This window comes from Schistocerca cancellata, chromosome 8 (genome assembly GCF_023864275.1).
Source record: "Schistocerca cancellata isolate TAMUIC-IGC-003103 chromosome 8, iqSchCanc2.1, whole genome shotgun sequence".
NCBI lineage: Eukaryota > Metazoa > Arthropoda > Insecta > Orthoptera > Acrididae > Schistocerca > Schistocerca cancellata.
In genome coordinates this window covers 532,340,514-532,367,172 of record NC_064633.1, presented here as the reverse complement: position 1 = coordinate 532,367,172, position 26,659 = coordinate 532,340,514, and the positions used below count along the sequence as shown (strand labels likewise).

At 37.6% G+C, this 26,659-nt stretch overlaps 2 protein-coding genes across 3 annotated transcripts in view; one reads left to right on the top strand and one right to left on the bottom strand.

Moving 5' to 3' along the window:
• Positions 1 to 26,659, top strand: part of LOC126094690 (elongator complex protein 1) — a 139,418-nt gene that overhangs the window by 93,751 nt on the left and 19,008 nt on the right. For both annotated transcript variants that reach the window (XM_049909215.1, XM_049909214.1), the window contains exons 11-12: positions 7,750 to 7,886; positions 23,431 to 23,582. In XM_049909215.1, the coding sequence (XP_049765172.1) occupies positions 7,750 to 7,886; positions 23,431 to 23,582 (289 nt within the window). The remainder of the gene's footprint in view (positions 1 to 7,749; positions 7,887 to 23,430; positions 23,583 to 26,659) is intronic.
• The window catches only part of LOC126095670 (odorant receptor coreceptor-like), a 186,462-nt gene continuing 183,329 nt past the window's right edge, over positions 23,527 to 26,659 (bottom strand). Inside the window, exon 7 of the mRNA XM_049910426.1 lies at positions 23,527 to 23,626. The gene's annotated coding sequence lies outside the window, so the exon portion shown is untranslated. The remainder of the gene's footprint in view (positions 23,627 to 26,659) is intronic.

Genomic DNA, 26,659 nt, shown 5'->3' with positions numbered 1-26,659 from the left:
AGATGGTTGTTGTTGTTGTTGTTGTTTAGGTGCTGACCAGCATGGTAATTAGTGAGTAAAAATGAACAACATGTATAGAAACTGATATAATCATATAAAAATTGAGAGTAATAAAGATAAGTGATAATATAACAAAAATGCTTAAAAAAAGTTCATAGAAATGATACAAATGTTATAATGAGCTCCCAGATGGGAACTGTGGAACTGTTAAATGTTAAAGCCTGCCAAATTATTTAGGTATGTGTACTTCCCCAAGACCTTGGTTAAAAGCATGGTAGCTAAACAAAATTTGACAAGGTATATTCAATGCCTTTAATGTGATGCAGAGTCCTCAAACAGGCTGTTAGCTAACCTGTCATTCTAAAACATGGTGCACTCATGCAGTAGGTGGTGTATGATCACCTATATGGTGTGCTTGAGCATACACACACACACACACACACACACACACACACACACACACACACACACAAAATTGGGTCTTCTTGCCCAAAAAGAAATCCATGCTAATCTGGAGGTGACTTCGGTGGACGTATGTTTGTGGCTTTGAGGCATTATAGGATAGCTGGATAGCCACCGATGGCAACAGATTGTTCTTAATTTCTACTCATTTTTCCTCCCTTAACCCTTGAGCGGGCATGCCTGTGTGTAGAGTGCGCCAATAAAAAATGAAATAATTTTGCACGGTTCCATTTTTGTTTCACAACTGCAGACCCATACCTATTCCTTCTTCATTATTGCTTCTGGTAACACAATGATAATTTGTGTTGTCATATGTCCAAGTGAGCAGCAGTAATATAAAATACAAAGCAAGCTAGGCAAAAAAAAAAAAAAACAGTTTCAAACTAGCAACATAATCCCACATTGATGCAGTTGTCTACAAGATAATTAGTGATCGAATAAGCAGCTGACCGAGACCTGATGCAACTGCACTGCTGCTTAATGCTTCGAGTGGGTCTTTACTGTCTCTGTAACACCTGTCCTTGGCAATAGGGTGTGGTACTGAAAATTTATTTCATTATTGTTTAATAAAACAGTGGTGTAGTTCATATTACCTAAGTTTATTTTAGCTCATATAATGTAAGTTTATGTTCTTGTTGTTTAAATAAACTAAGATTAAACTGTGATTTTGATCATACATGACTCATCTTGGCAACATAAATGAAGCTATTCTATACATGTGTACAAAGTGCGCCGTGCGCCCACTCGTGTTATGAAAAATGGTGCGCAAACTCGAGGGTTAAATAAATGCCACAACAGGAATGTTGCTGCATGTACAGGAGCTTTACACTGTACTGCAATGAGTATTCTTGAGACCTGGCAGTTCATTCCCTTCAATTTCCTCATCCACATACCCTGTGCCAAGCAGAAAATTGCCTCCTACCTTGGATGTAGTAACCAATGGGGTGTATTGGATAGGCTGGATTGGTAACTCTGCCAGCTAAATACAGTGGTTCATCTGCAGAATACTCAGTGAATTGAAGCAGATGAAGATTTTCATATTTTGAGTCTGTCTCAACTGCTTTAGTGTCCAGAGGAGACTGTTAATTCATTGTGTTATTAGATCTTAAAGACGCAATCAGAACCTTTCACAAAACAGCAAACATTTTCTCCCTCCTTAAACATGTCTATGTTCATTGGTTCACAATCGTAGTGCTGGCATATGATGTTATAAAATGGAACACTTACATATTTAATGTGGAATACCACTCATCGTGTAATGTAGCAGCAGAAGGTGGCATAACAGAAGCAGCATAGAAGCAGTCTGGATCTGCGAACCATCCATGTCTAATCTGAGGTTTTCAATGTCTATATGTGCCTTACCTCCTAGAAATTTTACCTTAAAGAAGCTCAACACGGTCTTGCTTTATGCATATGAGTTGCAAGTGACCATCAGAAGGCTGCAGGATGGAATTAAGCTAACTTCAGACCAGGATAGCACTTACGATCCAAACACCTTGTACCCATTGTCCAGCCATAATCGTATGAAGGTTGTATAAAATTGAAGCAGGCACACACTGTCAGCTCCCCAAGATATACAATGAGTGAACTTCATAGATGTGAAGTGTTTTGAAAGGCCTTGATTGTAGATCACTCAGTTGTGGTAGCAGATGGCTTCTCATCAGTAAAGAGGCTCAAGAACCTTACCAGAGACTTTTTGAAGCAATGTTAACTGGTAGAAGTTCTACAATACAACTTGAATATATAATTTCCTTGGGCAGTTCCATAAGTGCTGCTTCTGGCAACAAGTCTCCATCTTTATATGGTCCTTGCCCTCGCATTAAACATCATGTATTGAGTCAGGAAAGTCTCGGTGGACTGATTTGAACAGAGAGAGGTTTCTGTGGAGATTTCTGAGAGTTACCCTGGTTTGAAATCGCCATTAACAACCCATAATGTCCAGTGTTTGCAGGCTGATTCGGGTCACTCTGTTTATGGACCGCAATGTTTTTCTCCTTTACCAGTTAAGTGGCAGTGACAGAGCGGTTCCAGACAACCATTATGCAGCTAGAGGTATAGATGGTGTGCACCAGGTTGATGGTGTCACGAGAGAAAAATGTACACCTCTATATCGATCATTGAAGGTACATTTAAAATCTGTCGACACTGATCATGAGGGGTACCACCCAGAATAAATCTAGGAGATAAACATCATTGACACTGCCTGAGGCAAATACATACTGCACCGACCAAGCTAAAGTTCCAGCAGTTGCTTGGTTGTTGAAATAAGTTGTCTTCCTTGTTTCACTGTTGAATAGTCGAGATGAAGAACACAGAGATGAAGAACACAAGACACTCTTGGTGGAGTGGAGAGGATTTCATGAAGGATGGATCTCATTTCAGGGCAGGATTTGAGGAAGTCAACTCCACCAAGAGTGTCTTTCCGCCGTCCACCTAACCTTCGTAACCTCTTAGTTCATCCCTATGAAATCCCCAAACCACCTTCCCTACCCTCTGGCTCCTACCCTTGTAACCGCCCCCGGTGTAAAACCTGTCCCATGCACCCTCCCACCACCACCTACTCCAGTCCTGTAACCCGGAAGGTGTACACAATCAAAGGCAGAGCCACGTGTGAAAGCACCCACGTGATCTACCAACTGACCTGCCTACACTGTGATGCATTCTATGTGGGAATGACCAGCAACAAACTGTCCATTCGCATGAATGGACACAAGCAGATAGTGTTTGTTGGTAATGAGGATCACCCTGTGGCTAAACATGCCTTGGTGCACGGCCAGCACATCTTGGCACAGTGCTACACTGTCCGGGTTATCTGGATACTTCCCACCAACACCAACCTATCCGAACTCCGGAGATGGGAACTTGCTCTTCAATATATCCTCTCTTCCCGTTATCCACCAGGCCTCAATCTCCGCTAATTTCAAGTTGCCGCCACTCATACCTCACCTGTCATTCAACATCATCTTTGCCTCTGCACTTCTGCCTCGACTGACATCTCTGCCCAAACTCTTTGTCTTTAAATATGTCTGCTTGTGTCTGTATATGTGTGAATGGATATGTGTGTGTGTGCGCGAGTGTATACCCGTTCCTTTTCCCCCCTAAGGTAAGTCTTTCCGCTCCTGGGACTGGAATGACTCCTTACCCTCTCCCTTAAAACCCACATCCTTTCATCTTTCCCTCTCCTTCCCTCTTTCCTGATGAGGCAACAGTTTGTTGGGAAAGCTTGAATTTTGTGTGTATGTCTGTGTGCGTTTGTGTGTGTGTGTGTGTGTGTGTGTGTGTGTGTGTGTGTAGTGAGGCTACAGTGAAGATCTCTAGCTCTTTAAATAACTTCCTGCAGGATGATCTTGGATGAGATCCAGCAATTATTCTGATTACACACTTTTGTGCAATGAACACTCTTTTACTCAATGATGAGTTACCCCAGATTATGATGCCATACGAAAGCAGAGAATGAAAATAGATGTGGTAAGCTAATTTACTGAGATGTATATCACCAAAATATGCAATGACCCTAATAGCATAAGTAGCTGAACTCAAACGTTTCAGCAGATCTTCAGTGTGTTTTTTCCAGTTCAACCCCTCATCAATGCATACAACTAGAAATTTTGGATATTCTACCTTAGCTACCGATTTCTGATCGAAGTCTATATTTATTAATGGTGTCATTCCATTTACTGTGTGGAACTATATGTACTGTGTTTTGTCAAAGTTTAATGAGAGCCCATTTGCAGAGAACCACTTAATGATTTTCTGAAAAACATCATTTACAATTTCACCAGTTAATTCTTGTCTGTTGGGTGTGGCAGGTATATGTGTATCATCGGCAAAAAGTACCAGCTTTGCATCTTCGTGAATATGGAATGGCAAGTCATTAATATATATTAAGAACAGCAGAGGACCCAAGACCGAACCTTGCGGCACCCCATTCTTGATTGTTCCCCAGTTTGAGAAATCACCAGTTTTTTGCATATTATGTGAACTGCTTATTTCAACTTTCTGCACTCTTCCAGTTAGGTATGATTTAAACCATTTGAGTGCTGTCCCATTCATACCTCAGTACTTGAGCTTATCTAGAAGTATTCCATGATTGTATAAATCAAAAGCCTGTGAGAGGTCACAAAAAATCCCAACCGGTGACTTCCGGTTACTCAGAGCATTTAATATTTCATTAGTAAAAGTATGTATAGCATTTTCCGTTGAAAAACCTTTCTGGAAACCAAACTGACAAAAAGAGGGATTTTATCTGCCCAGTTGATAAAGCGGTCCCAAACTAGTCTAGTTTGATGTCTGTTTGATCAATATATATTAGCCAGAACATTAAAACACGATGAATAACCAGTACTCTAGCAGCGACTGAGCATCACTGTTGTACGACAGAAGCAGTCAGTGCGGCATGCGAGTCACTGCTGAAATACAGGTTATTCATCATGTTTTAATATTCCTTTTAATACATATCAATGGAATGAATCGTAACTAGACTAATTTGGGACTGCTCTATTGAATGGGCATGTAAAATTCCACTTTTAAAATCATTTTGTTTGTAAGGTGGAAATGAACCAGCACTGGGTGTCACGTAGAGACACATGATGAGCATTATTTGGTTTGGCTGACTCCAGCTACACATTATTAAAAGAAATTGCAAAATATCTGCCAAAACACAGAGAAAATGTGGTTGATGACTCTTATGTTGCCGGAACAGTAAGGAAGGAGCTGTATCATTTTTAACTGAGAATGAAAGAGACAAGTTAGGAGTGGCCATAGAAAGAAGTATAAGAAAACAGTTGTTCCATTTAGCACTTTTGATGTGTGTGTCGGTACCACCTTCTCAGAGAATGTCACACTAACTGAAACTAGAAGCTTACAAAGTAATGGTAGGGCGTTGACTGACCAGTTCAGATACAGTTTCTTGAAGTTAGTACTACAAGTGGCTGCTAAATTTTTACACGATGAACACACTAATCCTGAAATGGTCCCCATTTTCTGAAGATTCATGCCTGTGTTTATCAGGAACTCGCAGAATAATTGCTTTAAATTCTGATAGATAGTAAACATTATACTTAAATCATTTTTTCAGAGAGCTAACAACCAATATTTAAAAGACCTACGATTATTTCATGGCATACAGTGCAAAAGCACTCACTGCCAATACATCTGTGACCTATTACAAGGTGTTTCAATGATAGGAAGTATAAATTTTTGATGGGAGACAAAGTAGTTTTCTTAACTGGGGTGGTATATGTAAGTAACCATTATAAAGGTGAGGAATCTCAAAACTCGCATGTGAATTTTGTTTTTCTGTGGATAGGGAAAGAAGGAAAGGATGAGGACAGATTTATAAGAAAAGTAAAGAGAGTTTAATGTCCTGAAGATAGATCCTATTGGATGTGGTCACTCTGACCTGAGGAGCAGGTCACACAGCCAGTTATAGAAGGACCTAATTTGTAAAGGTTTCTTGAAATCACTGCAACCAGACGCCAGATTTATATTCGTAATTTTATTTCTTCTCGGATTCTGTGAGACCATGTTAGCCAAGGTCACTACATAATTCACTGACAGACAGCAAAAGAAAACAAGAAAAAATGATGGCATATACAAATAAATATATCTCGTGTGGTTATTGGCGTGTTGCAAGCCTTTCCATTTCGCACCACTTCTGCAGCTTGCATGTCAGTTTTTCTGAGTATTTATTAAAGTGGCTCCTAATTTGGCCTCACAAGGCTGTGCTGGACCCCTTTTCATACCATCCCACTAAAGAAAAATCTAAGGTCACCAGGAATCAGACCCGGGATCTCTGTGTTAGTAGCTGGCAATACAAACCACTAGACCAAGGAGGCAGCCACTCTTCACATTGAACTACTCGAAACTGCTGTGTAGAACTTAAGTACAGACTAATAGAAGTGCCACAAAGGGACTTTTCAATTTATTTTTGAAAATATGAGGTTTGCCACTTCAAATTTTCAGTTCTGCTGGAAACGTGAAAATGGAATCTGAAGAACTGTGCACAGCTGTCTGTACAATGGTTGAGTAAATTATTTTTTGTAAAGATGACACATTCAGTTGCAGATAGGCACAGTGAAAAGGCTGTTACACATTGAGCTTTTGGCCAAAGTCTTCATCAGCAAGGAAACATGCAGGCAAACGCTTTCATGCAACAAGCACAGCTTATGCACACATGACCACTGTCTCCGGCCACTCCAGCCAGCATATTTTGCAATATTGTTGATATTCCAACTTGGACTTCCCCTTTTTTTTAAAAGTACAGACTGAATGCAGTAATTTCTTTAGATGAGTCCAAACTTTTAATTCACAAATCCAATGTGACATCATATGTATAAGGATGGCATGGTTAGAATTTTGGGACACTCTAACAGCGGGCTGCATGAAACTTGTGAAGGATACAACAGATCATTTTGACTACCCTTTTCTGAACTAAGAATATGAATACATACAGTAACGCCCAAAAAGACACAGTAGAGAATAGAAAGATAGCCAAGTAAATATGCTTTCATGTTTTGTTCTCGTGATGGTGGATCTCTTCTTGTAATGAAGAAGATAGGAAGGTGGCCAAGGAACTAGGCTTTCATGTTTCATTTCTGTGGTGGTGGATCTCTTCTTGTAATGAAGATACCAGCATTCTGTTCCTGCACAAGTTCATAAATTTTCTTATGACAAGTTTTTTATTCTCTCACAGTTTTTTCCCACTAGGCTTTCTTTAAGCAACAAGCTAATTTAACACACTATTCTTTTTGCTAAATCACTTACATTACAGACCATATCTTCCACAATGAAACTTTTGCCATTTTTCAAAAATAACTTTTTTAAATTGTGTGCTGTGATTAGAGGCAGATCTTTGATATATGCTAAGAGTACTAATGTACCTAGAACAGAACATTGTGGCCACTTCTGCACCCCCACCCCTGGCAGAAAGACAAATCTCTGCTTCCTTTTTGGTAGATGTGAAATGAACTTTAGGGAAACTTTTTCCTTAATTATATAATGCTTCCTCATATGTGTAAGTCACACCCAGTAAAATTATTGTGTTAAATTAAAGAAGATACCTGTGGTCTTCCACTTACAATTTAATCCTGTAAGTGCCTCACACACAAAAGAACAAATTCATTTTCTTTTGATACTCTCTGCTTGAATCAAAATTGTGCAGCATATAACAAATTTTGTTTACACACATGTTCACTGCTAGTAGGGTGCTAAAAATCAGTAAGGATAATACTTTTCTAAATTATTAATGCACTGAAATTATTATTAGATAACATATTTTACTTGCAGGCGTAGTAGCCGATCGAGTAAGAATCGCCGCAAACAAGAACGGAAATTACTCAGTTTAAAAGAAGGCAGCAAGCATGAAGATCTAGCACTGGTTCAGGCCTTGCATCAGCAGATCACAATTTGTCTTAATTTAAAGGGTAAGTATGAGTACTTTTTCTATATATCTTTACAACTTTTTTTTGTCCTATGCTGCCACAGAGTTTTACTCTTATATTACTATACCAAACCAGTTGATGCATTGGTAAGATATGGTACTTGTAATTGGAAAAAGGAATTTATGCCTCTACACCAATGCTCTGAAAAGCACTCCGAAGTGCGTGGCAGAGGGTACTATAATAGCATTTGCTAGGCACTGTTATTGACATATGACTACTATGAGAGTAGCGGTAATTGTATTTTAGTTTAAAGTGCTGTTCAGTACTATAATAAAACCTGTTTTACCCTATTATGGAGGGTTAGAATTTACAGCTGGCAGTGCACAAATGGAACATATTTTTAATAGTAAGCAGAAATGAAACTCTTCTATAAGAAGCACACTGTAAAATGTAGTTGTGTGGATCTTTCTCCTGCTGCTGGTTCCAGATATGGAAAGAGCCCATCCCCTTAAAATTGAAAGTTAATGTTTGGTAGCTAATAATGACAATGAAATATTGAGTTAAGTTTTTGTTGTTTTTGTTGTTGTTGTTGTTGACTGTAAGCAGCACCTCAGTAACCCAATATAATTTCACAGTGGTATATTTTGAAATATGTCAGTGTTAAATGTCTCTTTAGTAGAGGTAACACCACAGATATTTTGAAAATTACTACCTGGTTCCAGCACTTCTGTTACTTTATAGAATATTTGAAAAATCCACAGTAAGAATATACTTAACTATCAACAGTGTGATTATTAGGAGATATGTGTTAAGGGATTTTTGATAGAAAAAATGATTCTTGTTTTGAAGTTACTACACCATTCCTTACAAATAGACTTGTACTGAAATTTGGAAAGAATCAGCATTCCCTGCTTTCTACTGTAGAGAGTAGAAAATCAGAGTATTTGTTTCTGATAGTCATTGAGTTTGCTTCATTTGGGTTCATTTGTAAGAATGTGTTTAAGAAGTTAAGTCCATCTACCAACTACTTCACAATGCATTTGCTCTTTGATGTTATTTGATGTAATGGCACGCTTTAGTGTAACATCAATATTGTATTAAAATGAAAAATTATCTGTTTCTGTGTTCTGTTGACTCAACACTGTGTGGTCAAAAGTCTCTGTGAGGCAACGTGTTACATATCCAAAAATGTGTAGGTGCAAGAGCAGTTTAACTGCATCGTAAAGGTTTGTTTTTCAGAATGAGACAGCACAGAGAACAGAGTGAATTTAAATGCAGCCATATTATACATGCTCATAAGTTCAAGTATTCCACCTGAGATTTGACAGTACAGTTTTCCTTGCATGTAATGTGTTTCTCATTGTGAAGCACATCAAATTTAGTTTCTATCATGGTTGTCAAGCTCATAAACAATCTAGTAAATGGCATGGAATTTGCTACTCATTGTAATTTGCATCTGCAGCACTCTCCAATGGCAGGTGTTGGCTATATCTGTCAATCACATCACACAGTTTGTTTATGGAAGAAGATGCATGTAAATCTGCTATTAAAATGTACATTAGTTCCCTTGTCCATATTCTGTCAGTGTTGTTCTGTCAGTGGTATACAGCATCAATGAACCGTATATAATGCAAAAATAAAAGTTCAGTGTCCAGCCATCAGTGACACTAACTTTTAAAACTTCCATTACAAATAATACAGTAAAAATTTAAAATACTGTTACTGTTCATATGAGTTAAAAATTATTTCATCAGTCTCACCTTTCAGTAAAACCTAAAGGGCATTCTTATTAGATGGCCACTTCTATTTAGAAGCAGATTTTTTTAACATGTGAAATACAAGAGACTAGACAAAATGTGCAAAATTTCCTACTGTATGTATAAACAAAATCCAATGTTACTTCCATTAAATTAATAACATTCCAGAACCTTATTGAAAACATAAAGGTGACTAAAAAGATTTACTGAGAAAGCAGTATGTGAATCTGTAACCTTTTACACCTCAATCTGCACCTCTGTCCATTGTGTTATGGTTAACAGACATTACTTTAGTATATATCGTTGATCTTACCATGTCCTCTTGTCTGCATACACAATTTTGTCATTAACTGACTTTTAATTAATAAGATATCATACCAAGAATGACACATTTTTATAAATTTCCAGTGTAATGGTACCTTGGAATGGCATAACTTCATAGCATGCAAGTTGTATTACTAAACGCACCAAATACAAAAAGCCTTTAACTACCAAAATGTTTCTCACTATTTAATTGTAACAGGCCATTCCAAAAAAAAAGTCTTGTTTTCAAAAGATCTAAATATAATGGTGCTTTGAAACAGTATAAATTAATAAAATGTAATTTATAGTATAAAAAATACAAAATATAATAATCAGTTGCAAAGAATGTAATACAGTAGGGCTTCTTCCAAGCTCCCATCGTAATGTAAACGCAATCGTACATCTCTTTAACCACATCCCACCCTTCAAAGAGAAGATCTGAAATGTCTGACTCCATGTTCTTAGGGATACAGGGTAATTATAAATGGTGGAAAAATAAAAAAAAAATTGACTTTATTAAATTTTATAGTCTTTCCTGACTACGTTGATATATACATTATAGGTTTTCAAATGAAAAATGACCTATATGTACCAAATTTTAAAGTTATTGTCATGTATGCTGCCATGCCTCCTGTAATTTTGTTACAGAAACCAGTATTATTTGCAAAAGAACTGTGAACTTCCTGTTTCCAGCAATTATATGTATGATATATTGTATATGTTGGTAACAGTGCAAGTTTCTAGTGTCTGTAAATGATTATCTTTGCTAGTATTTACTTTTGTTTCGCTGAAGCAGTTTCTTCACATGTTACATATATTTGTGGAAGTACATATCCTTTAGTGTACAATAAATACGAACTATGCCACACAGCAAGAAATCCAATAAAAGGAAATTCCGTGGTAACCAGTTCACAAACAAAGCCAGCCACACTGTTAAAAGTAACCTATGTATCAGTTCTTCAGGGAAGATACTCCCACATGGCACGCCTCGTGGTGAGTCAAATTTTTGTGTTAACAATGATGCTGTTTGTAGTGGATTTGTTGTTGTTGTGGGCATCTTATCTTCTTTGATAAATGAAAAGTCGAAATGTAAAAAATGTGATGGTTTAGGCTGTCTGGAAATAACTGAACAACAAAGTAGCAGGAAGAGTTTAGCGTCAAAATTAGTTGTTCTGCATAGATCCTGCAATAAATCTACCTCGAAAATGACTTCGAACATTGTGCATGATTCATAAGATGTGAATTTGAAGTTAGTGTATGCAATATGTGCAATAGGAAAGGGAAAAAAGGCTGCTCAAACGTTTTGTGGTTTGATGGAGCTTCCTCCTCCTGCTCTCAGTAGGTTCAGCAAGTACATAAAAATAATTTTAGATGCCTTGTCGGTTGTGTCTAAAGCATCTATGAAATGTACAGTAGAAGAAACTCTTAATATTAGTGGAACGAGGGACATTGCTGTTGCACTTGATGGGACATGGCAATGTTGAGGACATCTTCCCTTGAATGGTGTTGTAAGTACTACTTCTCTGGAGAATGGTAAAGTTGTTGATGTTGAGTGCTTATCTAAGTACTGCCACACCTGCCATGGTAACACATATTGAAAATCAGTGTTTGCCTGTTCATAACGTTAGATATGCGAAGTACCTAGGTGATGGGGACTTGGATTTCAATAAAATTAATGAGTTCAATGTTTATGGTGATACCTTGGCAGCAAAACTGGAGTGTTGTGGACATGTGCAAAAGAGGAGGGTGCTAGATTGAGGAAGCTATGAAAAGAAATGAAATGAAAGGAAAGTTGCTATCTGATGAAAAGTCTCTGCCTGACCAAGGCAGATGGACAGAAACTGAAATAGACATTCTTCAGAGTTATTATGCACTGGCCATTAGACAAACGGCACCACCAAATGATGTTACAGCAATGAGAAAAGCTGTATGGGCCATCTACTTTCATAAGTTGTCCATAGATGACCACCCTGTTCATGGACTTAGCCCTAAAGGAGCAGATTGGTGTGGTTACCAAAAAGCAATGTGCCTGTTATGAATGAAATAAAACCAATTTTTAGAGACCTGAGTGACCCTGTTTTGCTTAGTAAATGTCTTCGTGGGGGCACTCAGAATACAAATGAAAGTTTCAACCATTGCATATAGGAAAGATTACCCAAGAATGTTTTTGTAGGACTAAATCCATTAAAAGTTGGTGTACTAGATGCAATGATATGTTTCAAGGATGGGGTGATAGGAAGTTTGGAAGTCATGAGATCCAGGCATAAAATGTGGCTCTGATATGGAAGATCAGTTGCTTGCATGTGACAGACAACAGGTGCATGAAGCTGAAAGATTCATTCTTCAAGTTACGAAAGAAGCTAGAAGTGCTAAAAGGAATGCCAAGAGCAAGCTTGAAGATGAAGAAATGATGCAGGATGAAGACTATGCTTCTGGAATGATCTGAGACACAGTTTAATTGGACCCATATCTTCATTCGCAATTTGCCGGAAGTTGTATTTTTCAGAATTTAGGTACAAATATTTCCTAAAGTTTATAAACAGGGTGTATACGACCCGGGACAACCGGGAAATCCGGGAAAAACCCGGGAATTTTTTCATCCGGGAGAAAACCGGGAAAAACCCGGGAATTTTTCGGAATTCCGGGAATTTCTCATTGTTTTAGCTTTCAGTTAAATTTTTGTAATTTTGACTGCAGAATAGATTCTCTAGCAAAGAATGTTATTATATCCTGCTACTGGAGAATGATACTGCAACAATAAAATATAAACGAGAGGGAAAAAAATAAAACTTTAGTGGCAAAGGAAATGTGCAATTTACAACAACAAAAAATCGTGCACGCACAAGCGTCTGCAAATAGCAAAAATATGTCAAATGCCGTAGGGCGCAGACTATAATTCTTCGTAACAATAAACTGCTTGCTATGAGCATGACATCACAACTGTTCACATTAGGTTCGTTTGACCAATTGCCAGCGGTCTGTTGCGTATGCGCATTTGACTCGCTATTAAGCAGTACCTTCTCCCACTACTTGAAGTTTGGCTGTTAGCTGAATCGGTAGTAGCAGCAAGCAGCCAGATGCAAACGAGAAAAATTTTTCTCGCGCGCCCTAGCTGCCAGATTCACGCTTGCACATAGTTGTCTGAGTTGAAGTGAGGAGGGGGTTAACCTCCACGTTAGCCGTGTTAACGTTAAGTGATTTCGCTGCTTCTCTTTGTGTACAGCTCCCACGTCAAATGAAAACAAAACGGATTTCTGTGGCTGGGAGCTATCAAGCGAATTAAAATACATTCACATAATTACGGAGGGCAAAAATATATTATTAATTTCAGTTTTCTGATTTTATTTTGTTTCCAAGTTAGTAGCAGTCAAATATTTGCAGAACAGTGAAGTTATTTTTGCAAGTTTGCTAAAGAAATTTGGCTTTATTAATCTTTCCGCCGAGCAATCATTTTATTTGAAACGAAGTGTTTCATTCTACAGTATTGGCAAGTTCCAAGTGTTCGCTGAATTTCAAGTGCACGTTATCATTTTCTGCCATATATGGCATTATGCCGTAATAAAGAACCAAAAATGAGATCGTAGAGTACTGGTACTTCAAGAAAATTTACATCCCAAAAACCACACTGAAAAGCTGGGACATACTTCATTGTGAATCTGGAAAAAGCCAATTTGCACTTCAAGCCGAATTATGCATTTTAGTATGGTTTACGAAATTCCGATGCTCTTTGGAGTATTCTCCGATGCACTGTTTGCCTGTTTCTTTTATGGTGTAATGTAAGCTCTCTTAGTGCTTTATACATACGAACATACGGGCTTCCTACACCACTGCACTTGCACACGCACAATAATGCCTGTTTTCTGGCGCTCTCTGGCAACTGGTAAATCGAACCTATTTCTAACAGTCTCCGGATAGTATTACGAACGGTAGTTAGAAAAGCGCTACTTTCAAAGTAAATTTCTTTTTACGCAAGATGAATTGTGTTACGTGTGAGAAAGTGGGATGGATATCTAAATCACAGAGCGTTCGAAACTGAACAGTTTGGGGACCAGCCACTTACAAGAATTTGGAGCCGAGACATTTATGTCATAATTTTAAATTTTTCTGGCACATTTGTGTGATGTGTCTTAAAGTATAACACACGCAAAAAAAGATCAATATTACATGTGAAAGCTTAGATTCTGTTGTAGCGTGTTAATCTTAGAGACTAACATTATATGTGAAAGCTTAGCTTTTCTTGTAGATATACGGTACTGTGTACATTATTGTAAACCGTTAACTTTTCCTCTTGCGTGTTCGCGCTATGTAACCAGTGATCTTGCTATTGGCTGACTATAACACGTGTCATATGCTCTGAATAGCTGCTGTCATCGGCTGACGAGATCTCGTGGCTTGAGATATGACTCGCTTACAAAAGAACATCGCAACGTCCCTGTGTTTGGTGCAATTCGCATTTATACTTTCGTAATACGAAAATACGCAACGTATATTTCGCTGCAAATCAAAGGTCTTTCCAAAACTTCTCTCCTTTTTTCTTTATTAAAAATCTCTCCAAAACTTCTTTGCCCCGTCTTTTCTAATTTTTCCGGGAAGTTCTATGCGATTGTATAAAACGTTAACCATTCAAAGGATTGATAAGTTTTACAGTTCCGAGGGAAAATCTACGGAAAACTTACTGTCACTTACAACAGAAAAAGTGTATTTTCGCCCGGGAAAAAGCATATTTTTTAAACGGGATATCCGGGAGAAATCCGGGAATAATCCGGGAATTTTTTTTCCTTGTCCCCGTATACACCCTGATAAAGCATTGCTCTAATTTTTTTCTGTGACATGCAATAGTCCATACTTATGTAGTAGACCTAAGCTTTATTGCAGAAACAACCAAATTATAGAAAAAATGACATTTTTATTTAAAAAAATTGTAAAAATTAAAATGTAAGATGTGGTTTTTTAAATCCTTGTAATATACGTAATAGGTGGAATTAAACAGGTCTAGTACCACGGCCATCATGTCATGCATATCTGGGAAAAATTTGGTCTCCTTCAAATGCATAACATTGGATTAAATGGTACTTCAATTTGAGGAAGCATTTTGAAATAAATAAATAAATAAATAAATAAAAATGCATCAGTTTCTGTGTAATTTTTTTGATAACCCTAAGTGGGTTCAAAAATATTCAAAATACTTCTAATTTGTTTAGAAAGTGTGCTGCATTACCTGATATACACAAAAAAATCTGTAAAACATATACATTGTAAACAGTGCCTAAAAGAAATAGGTGTTGATTTTTTACATAATATTGAGCCTGAAAAGTACCCTGTATCCGTAAGTCACAAAATTTGACCTTCTCATCCAAGTTTCCTTTCATCTACATATACATCACATTCCACAAGCCCCCCTAATGGTTTCACACTCCACAAGCCCCCCCTAATGGTTTCACACTCCACAAGCCCCCCTTAATGGTTACTGGCAGAGAGTATTTCTGATACCACTAATTGATACCCCCATTCCCTGTTTTCTTATGAATGACGCATGGGTAGGAGGATCGTCGATATTAGCCCTAATTTTTTGAATTTTCTTGTTGTGGTCATTTCGTGAGGTGTACATGGGAGGAAGTAATATGTTTTTTGACTCTTCCCTCAAAGTGCTGTTTTGGAATTACAATAGTAAACATTATAGTGAAGCGGAAATATTTGGAAGTGTGTGTGTGTGTGTGTGTGTGTGTGTGTGTGTGTGTGTGATGTGCTTGTTACCTTTGCAGTTGAAGTACGGAGATCAGTGACATAATAATCCATTGAAATGTGCTCCTGCTCTTAAGTCATTGATTAAAAAAATTTTTTTGGGACGCTGCTTAGAATGGTACCAACAATGGTCTTTGAAGGTGGAAGGAGATTTACTGTCTGATGAGACAGTACATTATGTGACGGCTCGGTTGTGGATGTGTAAACCTGGCATATGCATATAAATTTATCCATGTGTGTCCCAGCAACAGTGAAATGATTTAGTTTTCTGAGGTTGTGTGTTTAGGTTTGATCTTCGTCCTGTTTGATGGGGAAATGATTGCAGGCTTATGCAGGTTGCAGGCAGTTAGATGCACACCACTCCGTAGGAATAGTTTGGAATCAGATCTTTTCTGTACCAGCTTGTCAGTGCTTCTGTCCATAAAACAATCTCAGCTGCACAATACTATGAAGAAAATCAAATGGTCTGCTGGTGTTCAATGTGCTGACTTGAATCAAATAAAAAACTAGAGATAAATTAGCATCAATAATACAGGGTGTTCCATTTGAAAGAGGCTCCACAAACAAAAATTTGCTTAATGAGCAGAGGGTTCTCATTGTCCAACTGGTTCACAAACTCGAGAAACCTCTCGATGTAAACTGCACTTGTAACAGTAGCCTCGAAAAAAATTGGTCTGATGTTGCGACATAATGATATTGCTCAGAACATGCCATTGTTTTGTGAATGCAGGAGTTGTTCGACCTGTGTATGTGTATTTTCATTACACCTGAAACGTGCATCTGAGAGTTTACATAGTCAGAGAGGTGGAACCATGTCTCATCACTGAACCATTGTACTGCAATATTCCTGGCTTCTGAGCAATAAATTGCTGAAACGAATGGCAGAATGTAATGTGTTTGTCTTTGTCATTGATATTCAGTTCCTGAACAACTGTAAACCTTTAGGGATATATGCTGCTTTCTTCACAGCTCTGTGATGTGTCTCGTGACATTCCACAATCCTGAGATAAATGTTCAAACAGACTTTGTGGGAGAGGCCAACAATCGTTTCACGTCAGTCATGTCTTCTTAGATACAACACCGTTCCATTGCTCTCCATCTTGTTCGCTAACTTTTGTATGCAGCGTTTAGATGGTATATGCCGGTCACCAAACAGCTCAACAAATATTCACTGACATGTCTGAATGGAACCAGTAATCCAGATATTGTTTCACAAAAACATGCACTCTTAGACAGAATAGCAATACATTGTCACTAAACACTAAACATTGAACACTGAGCTTGAGCCATAGTAATGCAAGAAAACACACTGTTGCATCAGATCATGATGCACAATGCAGTGTTGCCATATCAAACATCACAAATTACACATTGCAATTTCAGCAGAATTACTACACATGTTTCTGGGGCGTCTTTCGAGTGGGACACCCTGTATATTTGTAATGTATCCAAGAACCTGGTGGCATTATTCACCCATGCTTCAGAAAGAAAATATGCTTATGGAAGAGTGGAAACAAATACCACTTGAAGTCTACCAGAACATAATGGCCAGCATTTCTCAAAGATGGAAATAGTAGCAGAAGAAAGTTCTTGCACTACTAGTTACATTACTTGCACCTTTGGAATGAATAATAGTGGATTCCTGAGCCTTTTATCCACCTTATGTTCTTGACTTAGAAATGAGTAAATTACCAAATCATGAAACTAATAACAGTATCCTGAACAACACATCCCCATTAAAGCAAATTAGTTGTTTGTGCAAGGAAACTGAGACTTCAGATGATATTGACCATGTCATTATATTGAAACCCACATCCTGATCAGCTGTGGATTTCTCTCTGCAGGTAGCTTCTAAAATAAAAATTAGGTTTTCTTTATTGTAGTATTTTCAGAGAGGTTTCTTTATTACAATGCTGAAGTCTTGTGCAGGATTTGGTTGTACTAAAAGTGTGTGAAAGAAAGTAATATTCCGTTCCATAGATAAGGCTGTTTTAAAAACTACAAAAAACTTTACTACACAATTTTCGAAATTTGTTGAATTAATTGTAACTGGACTGAAGGAGTGATACTGTTACAGAGCAAATGTGAATTTACTTCTATTTGAGAATATTTATTTGTGTATAAATATTATAAATTTGATGATATAGGTTTTGATATAGCTGTCTCATCTCATGAAATATTATTTGCATGGAGTTCCTTTTTTTCTGTTCTTATCACGAAGTCTATAACTTCTTTCTACATAATCTCAATATTGGTAACACTTTTCCCACTAATGAAGTATGAAGGAACGTGTGGACTGTAGTCTTAAAAAGGAAAAAGTTGATGGCAAAGGACCACACAAAACTATATGCAGCAAAAATTAAACAATAGAAATTTCCGGTAGAAATATCAACAATGCAGGGAAACATAGACTGCTACGTATAGTAAAGAAGACACACAAAGTTGCTGACAGGCCCGATTAAAAGACACTCACATGTAGCTTTCAGCCACAGCCTTCGTCAGTCAACACACACACACACACACACACACACACACACACACACACACACACACACACACACACACAAACACAAAAAACAAGTACACCTCATGCACATATGACCGCCAACTCCAGCATCTCGGGCCAGGATGCAACATCATGTGGTATGCAAGCAGCAACCTGGGAGGGGAAGGGTAGGGAAGGGAAGGGAAGGGAAGGAGGAGGGACAGTAGTGTGTGGGTGGAGAGAGAGCAACGCTGTCTGGTGGAGTGTGCAGGGACTAGACTCCAATAGGCGAAATGTCAGGCAGTTGAGCCAGGGAGGTGGGTAAAAAAGTAACAAAAAAGGAGAGGAGTGGGGAAAGACGGGCAGATGGGTTGGCAGAGGGCTACAAATAAACAGGGAGGGAGATGAGAATGGGGAGGAGATGATAGGACATAGGGGGTGGAAATTGTTGGGTGTAGGATGTGAGGACCATATGTTACCATAGGTTAATAGGTTGCCAGGATAATTACAGAAGCAGAGAATGTGTTGTAAGGATAACTCCCATCTGTGCATTTCAGAAAAGCTGGTGGAGGAGGGAAGGGTCCAGATGGCTCGGGTAGTGAAGGAGCCATTGAAATCAAGTGTGTCATGTTCAGCTGCGTGTAGTGCCACAGGGTGGTGTACCTTGCTCTTGGCCTCAGTTTGGTGGTGGATCATCCTGGTGGACAGCAGATTGGTAGTCATACCAATATAAAAAGCTGTGCAATGATTGCAGCAGAGCTTTTAAATGACATGGCTGCACTCACAGGTGGCCGGACCCCATTGGGTTGGATAAACATGTGACAGGACTGGAATAGGAATTGCTGGGTGGATGGATTGGGGGAGCATCTGAAGGAAAAAAATAAGTCAACCAATTCAGAGAAGGAAAGTCATATGCATTTGAAAATGAAGGTGCATTTTATTTGTTCTTTTCTTGATATGACTATAATTTTTTTTTTTTTTTTTTTTTTTGTATAGAGTATTGTAGCATTAGAGCTGGTATGATTAAAGCACCAACAGGCAGGATGGTGGAAGCATAATTTCAGTAACAGAACATGGTACACTAGCTTGTAGATGTTAGCTGTAAAATCTTAATTTATGGGTAGAGTAAATGCTAAAAATTAGAACAACACAGGATAGTTTCTATTTCCCTGTGTCACAGACATAGGTAAAGGATATGGTTGTATTGTTAACAACCACATTTCTCTGTTCTTTTTCTGTTGTGCTCAGTGGTGCTGTCATAAGGAATTTGCTGAACTTGTTGGCTGTAGGATAGAAGTCAATTTTTTCAGGTATCGGAAATGAACATCTCTGTGGTATTCAAGCAAATATCACTACCTTATTCTCTAACACAGATTACGTGTTATTTCATTCAGTACAACAGTTTACACAGTACTTAACAGTTTTCTGATATACTCTGCTTCATATCTTGATATTGCTGCTATATCTGTGTTGGATTTAGTAAACACCATAAAACATAAATGCTTTTTATGTCTTAAAGCTGGATGTGATGGATAAAATCAAATGTAATTTCTTGTAACAAAATAAAAAAAGCACATTTAACACACATTTCTCAGATTCTATTCCTGTAGAAGGGCTTCATTAAAGAAAACCAAATTCTGGTGCTCATGAGTTGTATACAAAGAAATAACTGAAAATGCTATGATTCAAACTTATTTTGTTACTATTTCAACTAGCTAATTGTTGAAACAAATATCATCACATTACTATCAAGAATTTGATATATATTTTGTTAATTGCAGTGTTAAATGCTTAAGACTAATACAACAGGTCACATAATTGTTGAAACAGATGCTTGATTTCATTTGTAAATAAGGAAATTATAACTGTCAGCTTCACTTTGTGTAGCATGTAATCACATACACTCAGCTTTATTCCACTCATCACATGATTTATAAGTTTGCTCCATATTTCAGTGTAGTAAAAATAGGATTCTGCATGATCTGTAAAACCTATGAAAGTCACCCAGAAATTAAGTTTTCTCCTCTCCACCCCTACCTCCAGTCTCCTCCCACCCTTTTTTCCAGTTAAATGTATTTAGTCAGAACTGTAGTGCATGCATGACCAAGCTATGACCTAACAATCACTGGACTTCCATACAAGTACTGATGGTTGTCAAAAGCTCTACAAAATGGCTAAAAATGTCTTCTCTTATTTTTTCTCCCCAACTTCAAGGCAAAGTTTGGGCTGTGATAAAGTTGCCAGTCCAAATTCATCATCAGCTGTGTCAGCTGTATGAGCCGAAGGTCATGACCAAACAGATGGTGTGTCACTGTTGAGGCAGTTGTTTGAAGGTAATCAAAGTGTCCATATTGGAGAGGGTCATGGGAGACTGCCCCTCATCAAGACAGCATTATGGAGCTGGTGGAACAGCACATTATGGAAAACTGTTGCACCACGAGTATGGATCTCAGTTGACATTTATCGCAGATATTGTGATCCTTGTTGCCTGAAACTGTTACTAAACAGCTGCTGTTCAAGAACGTGTATGCCAGGTGCATACCAAAAAACCTGATGCTCAAACTTGAAATGAGTCGCTTAGAAGCAGCATTGACATTGTTGCAGCAATACCAGTATTATGATGATGAGTTCATCAACAGGATCATCACAGACAGTGAAATATGGGTTGTCCGCTTTATGCCGGAAACTGTTGATGCATTGGCATCACAAAGGATTTCTGGTTAATAAATAGTTCAAACATACTGTCGGTGCAGAATGTGAAGTGCGCAACATGTGATGCGCAGAGTATTTTATGACAGGAAAGGCATTTTGCTTGTTGACTTCCATCCCAGAGATGAAACGGTGAACACTGGCCGTTACTGTGAAAGACTGCAGAAATTGTGAAGGGCCATTCAAAACAAGAGTCATGGAAAACTCAGTGCAGGTGTTATGCTGATCCTTGACAAAGCTCATCCTCATGCACCTTGGTGTACAACATGTTTTGAACAAGTTCAGCTTATAGCTGATTAATTAGTCACCGTGCAGTCCTAATTTGATCCTAGCAGTTTCCATTTTTCTTGCACCTCCAGAAAATCCTGTCCTCTGGTCAGCATTTTTACAATGACAAAGAGCTGAAGATTACTGAGGGTGCAGTCTCAGGTGGCACACTTCCGCAGCACAGGAGTACAAAAGTTGATCCTATAGTATGACAGTTGTCTCAGTCCTGGCAGTGATTGTCAGAAAATAGCTTTTAACATTGCTATATCAGTTACCAATAAATTTTCATGTAACTTTTCTTTTGAAAAATATGAAAACTTAATTTCTGGATGACCATCACACTACATCACAGTTGCGTGTTTTCATAGAAGAAAATAGGTTGTGTACTTTTCACGAATTGGGGGGGGGGGGGGGGGAGTATGCTGACTACACATGTGTGAACTTTGAAGAAAGAGATAAACACTATGTCACCTGTTTATGTGTTAATGGCCAGCTTGTTACTGACACTGCAATTTACTGTAGCAGATGAAAAGTTGCACCAAGTAAAATTTGTGAGAAATTTTATCAGCAAGCCCTGTAATTAAGAAGTGCATCAACATATTTTTATGTATAAACCAAATAGGAATAAAAATATCAACTGTGAATGTAAAAATATTTCTCTGCTGTTGGAAACAGTAGCTCAAATACTCAGTTTGCATAGCTGTCAAAAACTCTCTTAAGATAAGTACTTCCTTTGGCTTGCTTAAGGTGGGAGGGCCATTATAGATAGATGGATGGATGGATGGAGAGAGAGAGAGAGAGAGAGAGAGAGAGAGAGAGAGAGAGAGATCAGAATCAATCTAATGAAGTGTCCAACAGTAGTTTTGTTAACATTTTTGTTTAATCCAGTATCACATTGATGGCTGATGTCCAACACTTGTTCCTTTAATCACCGTTGGTAACACTCCTTTGTAATTGTCAAATGTTCAACAGAATGTATGTTGACCGTCAGGATCACAATACAATTTTGTTGGCAATTACCGATTTCTGTTTCCATTCAATAAGCATATTGTGTTGGGTGCTGTGAGACAGTATGCTTGTTGAAAAGGCATAGTGCAAGACTGTTTGTTAAATAAACTGAAACAAAAAGCACGTATTGTGATCCTGACTGATAATAAACATTCTGATGAAGCAAACAGTAGTAATAGTGCTCACCTAGAGAAAATCTCCTTCTGAATAAAACTGTGAAGTATGTAGAAGTACCTACTGGGAGCAATTTAGGGTGGAATGACTGCATAAATTTAGCAAAGGGGAAAGTAGATTCAGTCTGAGGGAAACATTCATTGTACGTGTAAGAGTTCACTTGTCTGACAAATTTTCGAGTATTGTTAACTGTCTGGAAACCTACAAGAAGTTGGATTAGTGGAACATTAAGAAGATTCAAAGAAGTATTGTGCAGATTTGCATGAAAGCATCACAGAAATGATCAGAAAACTTGTGTGTGGGAAGGAGGTGGAGCTATGAGGAGATCCCCCCTCCATCAAAATTTGTACTAGTTGGCAGACTAGAAATTTGATGTAGATTTTCACTCTCCCCCCTCCCTCCCATCCACTCATATCAACACGTCAGTGTCAGTTAAACTTCATCACATGCTAATATCTTTTATGTATGTGATAGTAATTTTTATGAAACTATTCCATCTACTAGTACAGAAAACTTTCACAAAAGTATTGTCATTATATGGACTGAGAATTTAAGTGGAATGGTTTTTTATTATAAACACAATTTACTAATGTGCTAACTTTCACATTTCTGTTCTGTTGTTAATGAGATTTTACTCTTCTAAATTAAGAAAATGACAACCACAAATGAATTCTTATAATGCAGTTTCAAAGATGTGCTTTTATTGCTATTCATTGAAGCATTGTATCTTTGATTGTTTGTGTAAATTAAAACTGTAAATTTGTGTGTGTATATTAAACATTGCAGATTGGCACAAGGAAAAAATGTAACAGTAGATATAGCCATTATGTGGAAAGAGGCAAAAAGATGAAAATTCATAATGTTTACAAATTATGTGAAATTATGGTTTAAAATTTGATTTGATACGAAATGTGTGAGATTCATATCAACCATCATCCTCATATAAACACTTGTGATATAAGAAGACTTGTACATATGCATTTTTTCTCTATATGACAAGAAACACAAGTTGAAAACTTTATTTTTTGTTCATTTCCAGTTCTATCTGTGTAGAGATTGCATTTGTTCTTGTTCTACACTATCTCAATAAAGAATTTCACAGTATGGTTGTAGTAATGCACTTTCCTTTTTTTTCATGCAGATGAGGTTGGAATGTTGTGCAAAATGCTTCTAAGATTTGGCAGAGATGCTGATGCTGCTGCTTTGCAACATTTGCTTGATTCAGTGCTGAGTGAAATGCAGCGTAGCACGGACGAAATCTGGTCGGCCGATCTGCTATTGCAACCTGTCAGGGTGAGTTCTGTCTGTGGCTCCTTAAGAATGTTGTAAACGGAAATCTGTAAAACAGAGTGTCGCCATAAAAGATTAACATATTCTCATTTCATAAAATGATTTAGTCTTTAAATTTGCTGTTGCACACATTCTCATTTCATAAAATGATTTAGTGTTTTAAATTTGCTGTTGCACACACAATGTTCTCTCTGAAATCTGTTTTGACTGTCCCTGTATTGTGTATCTTACATAGTACAGTACAAATGTATTTTTCCCTGATACTGTGAATGTTATAGCATGCTGTATGAAATACATCAGTACTCTTTTAGCTGATACAATACGAAGTTCTTTTCAAAAATTTAGATATGTATAAAATATGTAGATTATAATTTCCCAAAGAATGGAAGTTATCAGACATGAATTGCATTTTATTATGACGCACTTTTTCAAAAGTGGACAGTCTGTCTTCATTTTGTCTTAAGGAATGTGTCCTATTGCCCTTCATTCTGATTTTTCTTAAAAAGTGTTCCGATTCACTGGGTGGAGCTCAAGGTTTCTTCCAAGGGTAGCCCTCCACAATCTGGTTGTCCATCACAATCTCATTGTCCATCACAACCAACAAAATTAAACGTAGAATGCACAGACAACACTAACTCTACCGATCAGCGGGAACACATAATAAACTGTGGAGTTCATCCTTGTGGTGTTTGTATTGTTTCTTGCTACGCAAAATATTTTTTTGTGGGCTTCTGCACTGTTCACCTCAATGTTTGAGTTTTTTTGTGTGTGTTGGAAATAATAATAAACTAAACCAAGTAAAAACATGACTTCACATTGATGTTCCAAGAATTGATCTTTAAACCGTGGGGAACAGGTGCTGGAAGAAAAGTTACTTTGTACTACACACATGAAGGGGCAAAATAGTAATCAGAGCTCCCTTTTATCTATTTGTACATCTGTTTTTTTCTGATGAATGGATTCAATGAAAATTCTGAAAGCTGGTTGTTAAACAACCTCCAGAATATCTGCTCCCTTCTGTCTGCCAATCCTGTCCTCAATAGAGTATTTACTGTTGTTTCAAAAGTCCTAAATAATAATCTGCAGCTTTTTCTGAATTAATGCTGTTACATATCTTGGAATGTAATTATTTATGTAAATATAAATATCATTATTGTATTGGGTAATATATGAACAGCAGGTTTACTGTCCTGAAAGACAGTCACTCAGAAATATTTAGGCAGTAGGAGCAAGTTTTTACATAATTCCAATTTTACTGTTTTATCTCTGTTACAGTCAAGTGAAGTTCTTGGTCTAGAATGCAAAACTGTACTCTAAACCATACATTGTTATGTGCATGTTCTGTGGACCATAATTGCGACCCCTTGTTATGGCATGAAATGAGCCATTTTACAATTGCAGACATCACAGTGAAACATATGGCAACATGCTGACCACGTGCATGATTTATTAAGCATTTTTTTAAATGTGCATATGGTGTTTCATACTTACCTATTGTGCATCACTTGGTAGGTGGGTAAAGATTTTTATGGCTGAATGCCTCACTTCTTCCTGTGGCACACTAAGGCTGAGTGATGGATAGTGTATATAATTTCTCTGTCTAGTATTACATTTATGAATATTACTGTTGTTTTCCAAACTACCTACCTGGATAGCTACGCTTGTCCAGGATTTTGGGAAACTGGCTGGTTTGGAATCTAATTCACCTGATAGATTAATGACAAAGGGTGGTGTGTGGGCCACCTGAGGGTGCTGTTTCAGCACATCTGACTAGGTGAATACTAGGTTGATATTCCTGTCCTGCCTCAGTTACATGATTAACAAACAGTTCAGAAATGGGGTAGGTAGGGCATCTGGCCACACTCTATTACCAAAATACGGATTAACGTATTGACTCCATGAAGATATGGGATGAAAAGCAAGAAAAAGAAGACTGTTGTTTCCAGACTGCGATTGATTGTTGACAACAAACTTTATTAGGGAGAACGAGTGTAAAATGTTCACATTGAAATGAATGAAATCCTAAACTTACTTCTGTGATGACCAGAAGTGAAATTTAAACTAAATTCAAAGGATATACTGTAAGAAATTGAGCCACATAAGATAAAGTTTCATTCAATTCGACTCTGTATAATAACAAGTTTTCTCAAACTAATGTACTATTTAAAACAGTCGGCAAACAGAGGAGATGATGGTCAGAAGAAAGCTGAATTTTGGAAGTATAATCAAACAATGGAAAATCCAGAATTGCTACTCCCCCATATAGTGGAGATGTTGAGTCACAGGTATGCACAACAACACAACTCTTAAGCAAGTAAGCTTTTGGCTAAAATGCTTCTTCTGAATTACACACACACATACACACACACACACACACACACACACACACACACACACGTCCACTGTCTCTTTCTGTCAGGGCCGGTTTTGTTGCATTTATCTGCAACACATTTCTACTATATGGTCAGTAGCAATCTATCCTTTTCACAATATTGTCAGTTTTGAAAGTATTTGAGTCTTAGTGAAAGTAGCCGTTATTATGGTTACTGATTTAAGTTCCTGGCTTTGGTGCCCAGGGGTATCGTATTTTATTTGAATTTATCGCATGATCCACAAATACAGTTGAAGATAAGTATACTGACATATGCCTTTCCATATGCTGTTTTTTGAAGAGTCTCCATAATGTATTTTTTACTCTGCAGTTGATTGTTCATCTTTCAAAACATCTTGGCAGAGTAAAGCTTTGTAGTATGCCAGGACTCCAAGTCTGTTCTTTGCATTTTGTGGCAGTGCTCTTACCATCAGAGCATTGCCAACAAAAGGTAAGGATCCAGCTTCGAGTCACTGGTTGGTATACTGTTCTAATTTGCCAGGATATTCCGTAAGAGCTTTCTGTGTTATGTACAGTTGGTAATCACTCAATATTCTTAACATTTGTTTTTCCGAAGGAATTCATTGTAAATTTTTGCTGCATTTACATAAAATTACCCTTGAAAACAACAGGGAACGAGCATCTGCAGAATAAAAAGTACAGTGCATTGTAATCTTGCTATGTTTTTATGAATAATTTATGCAGTACT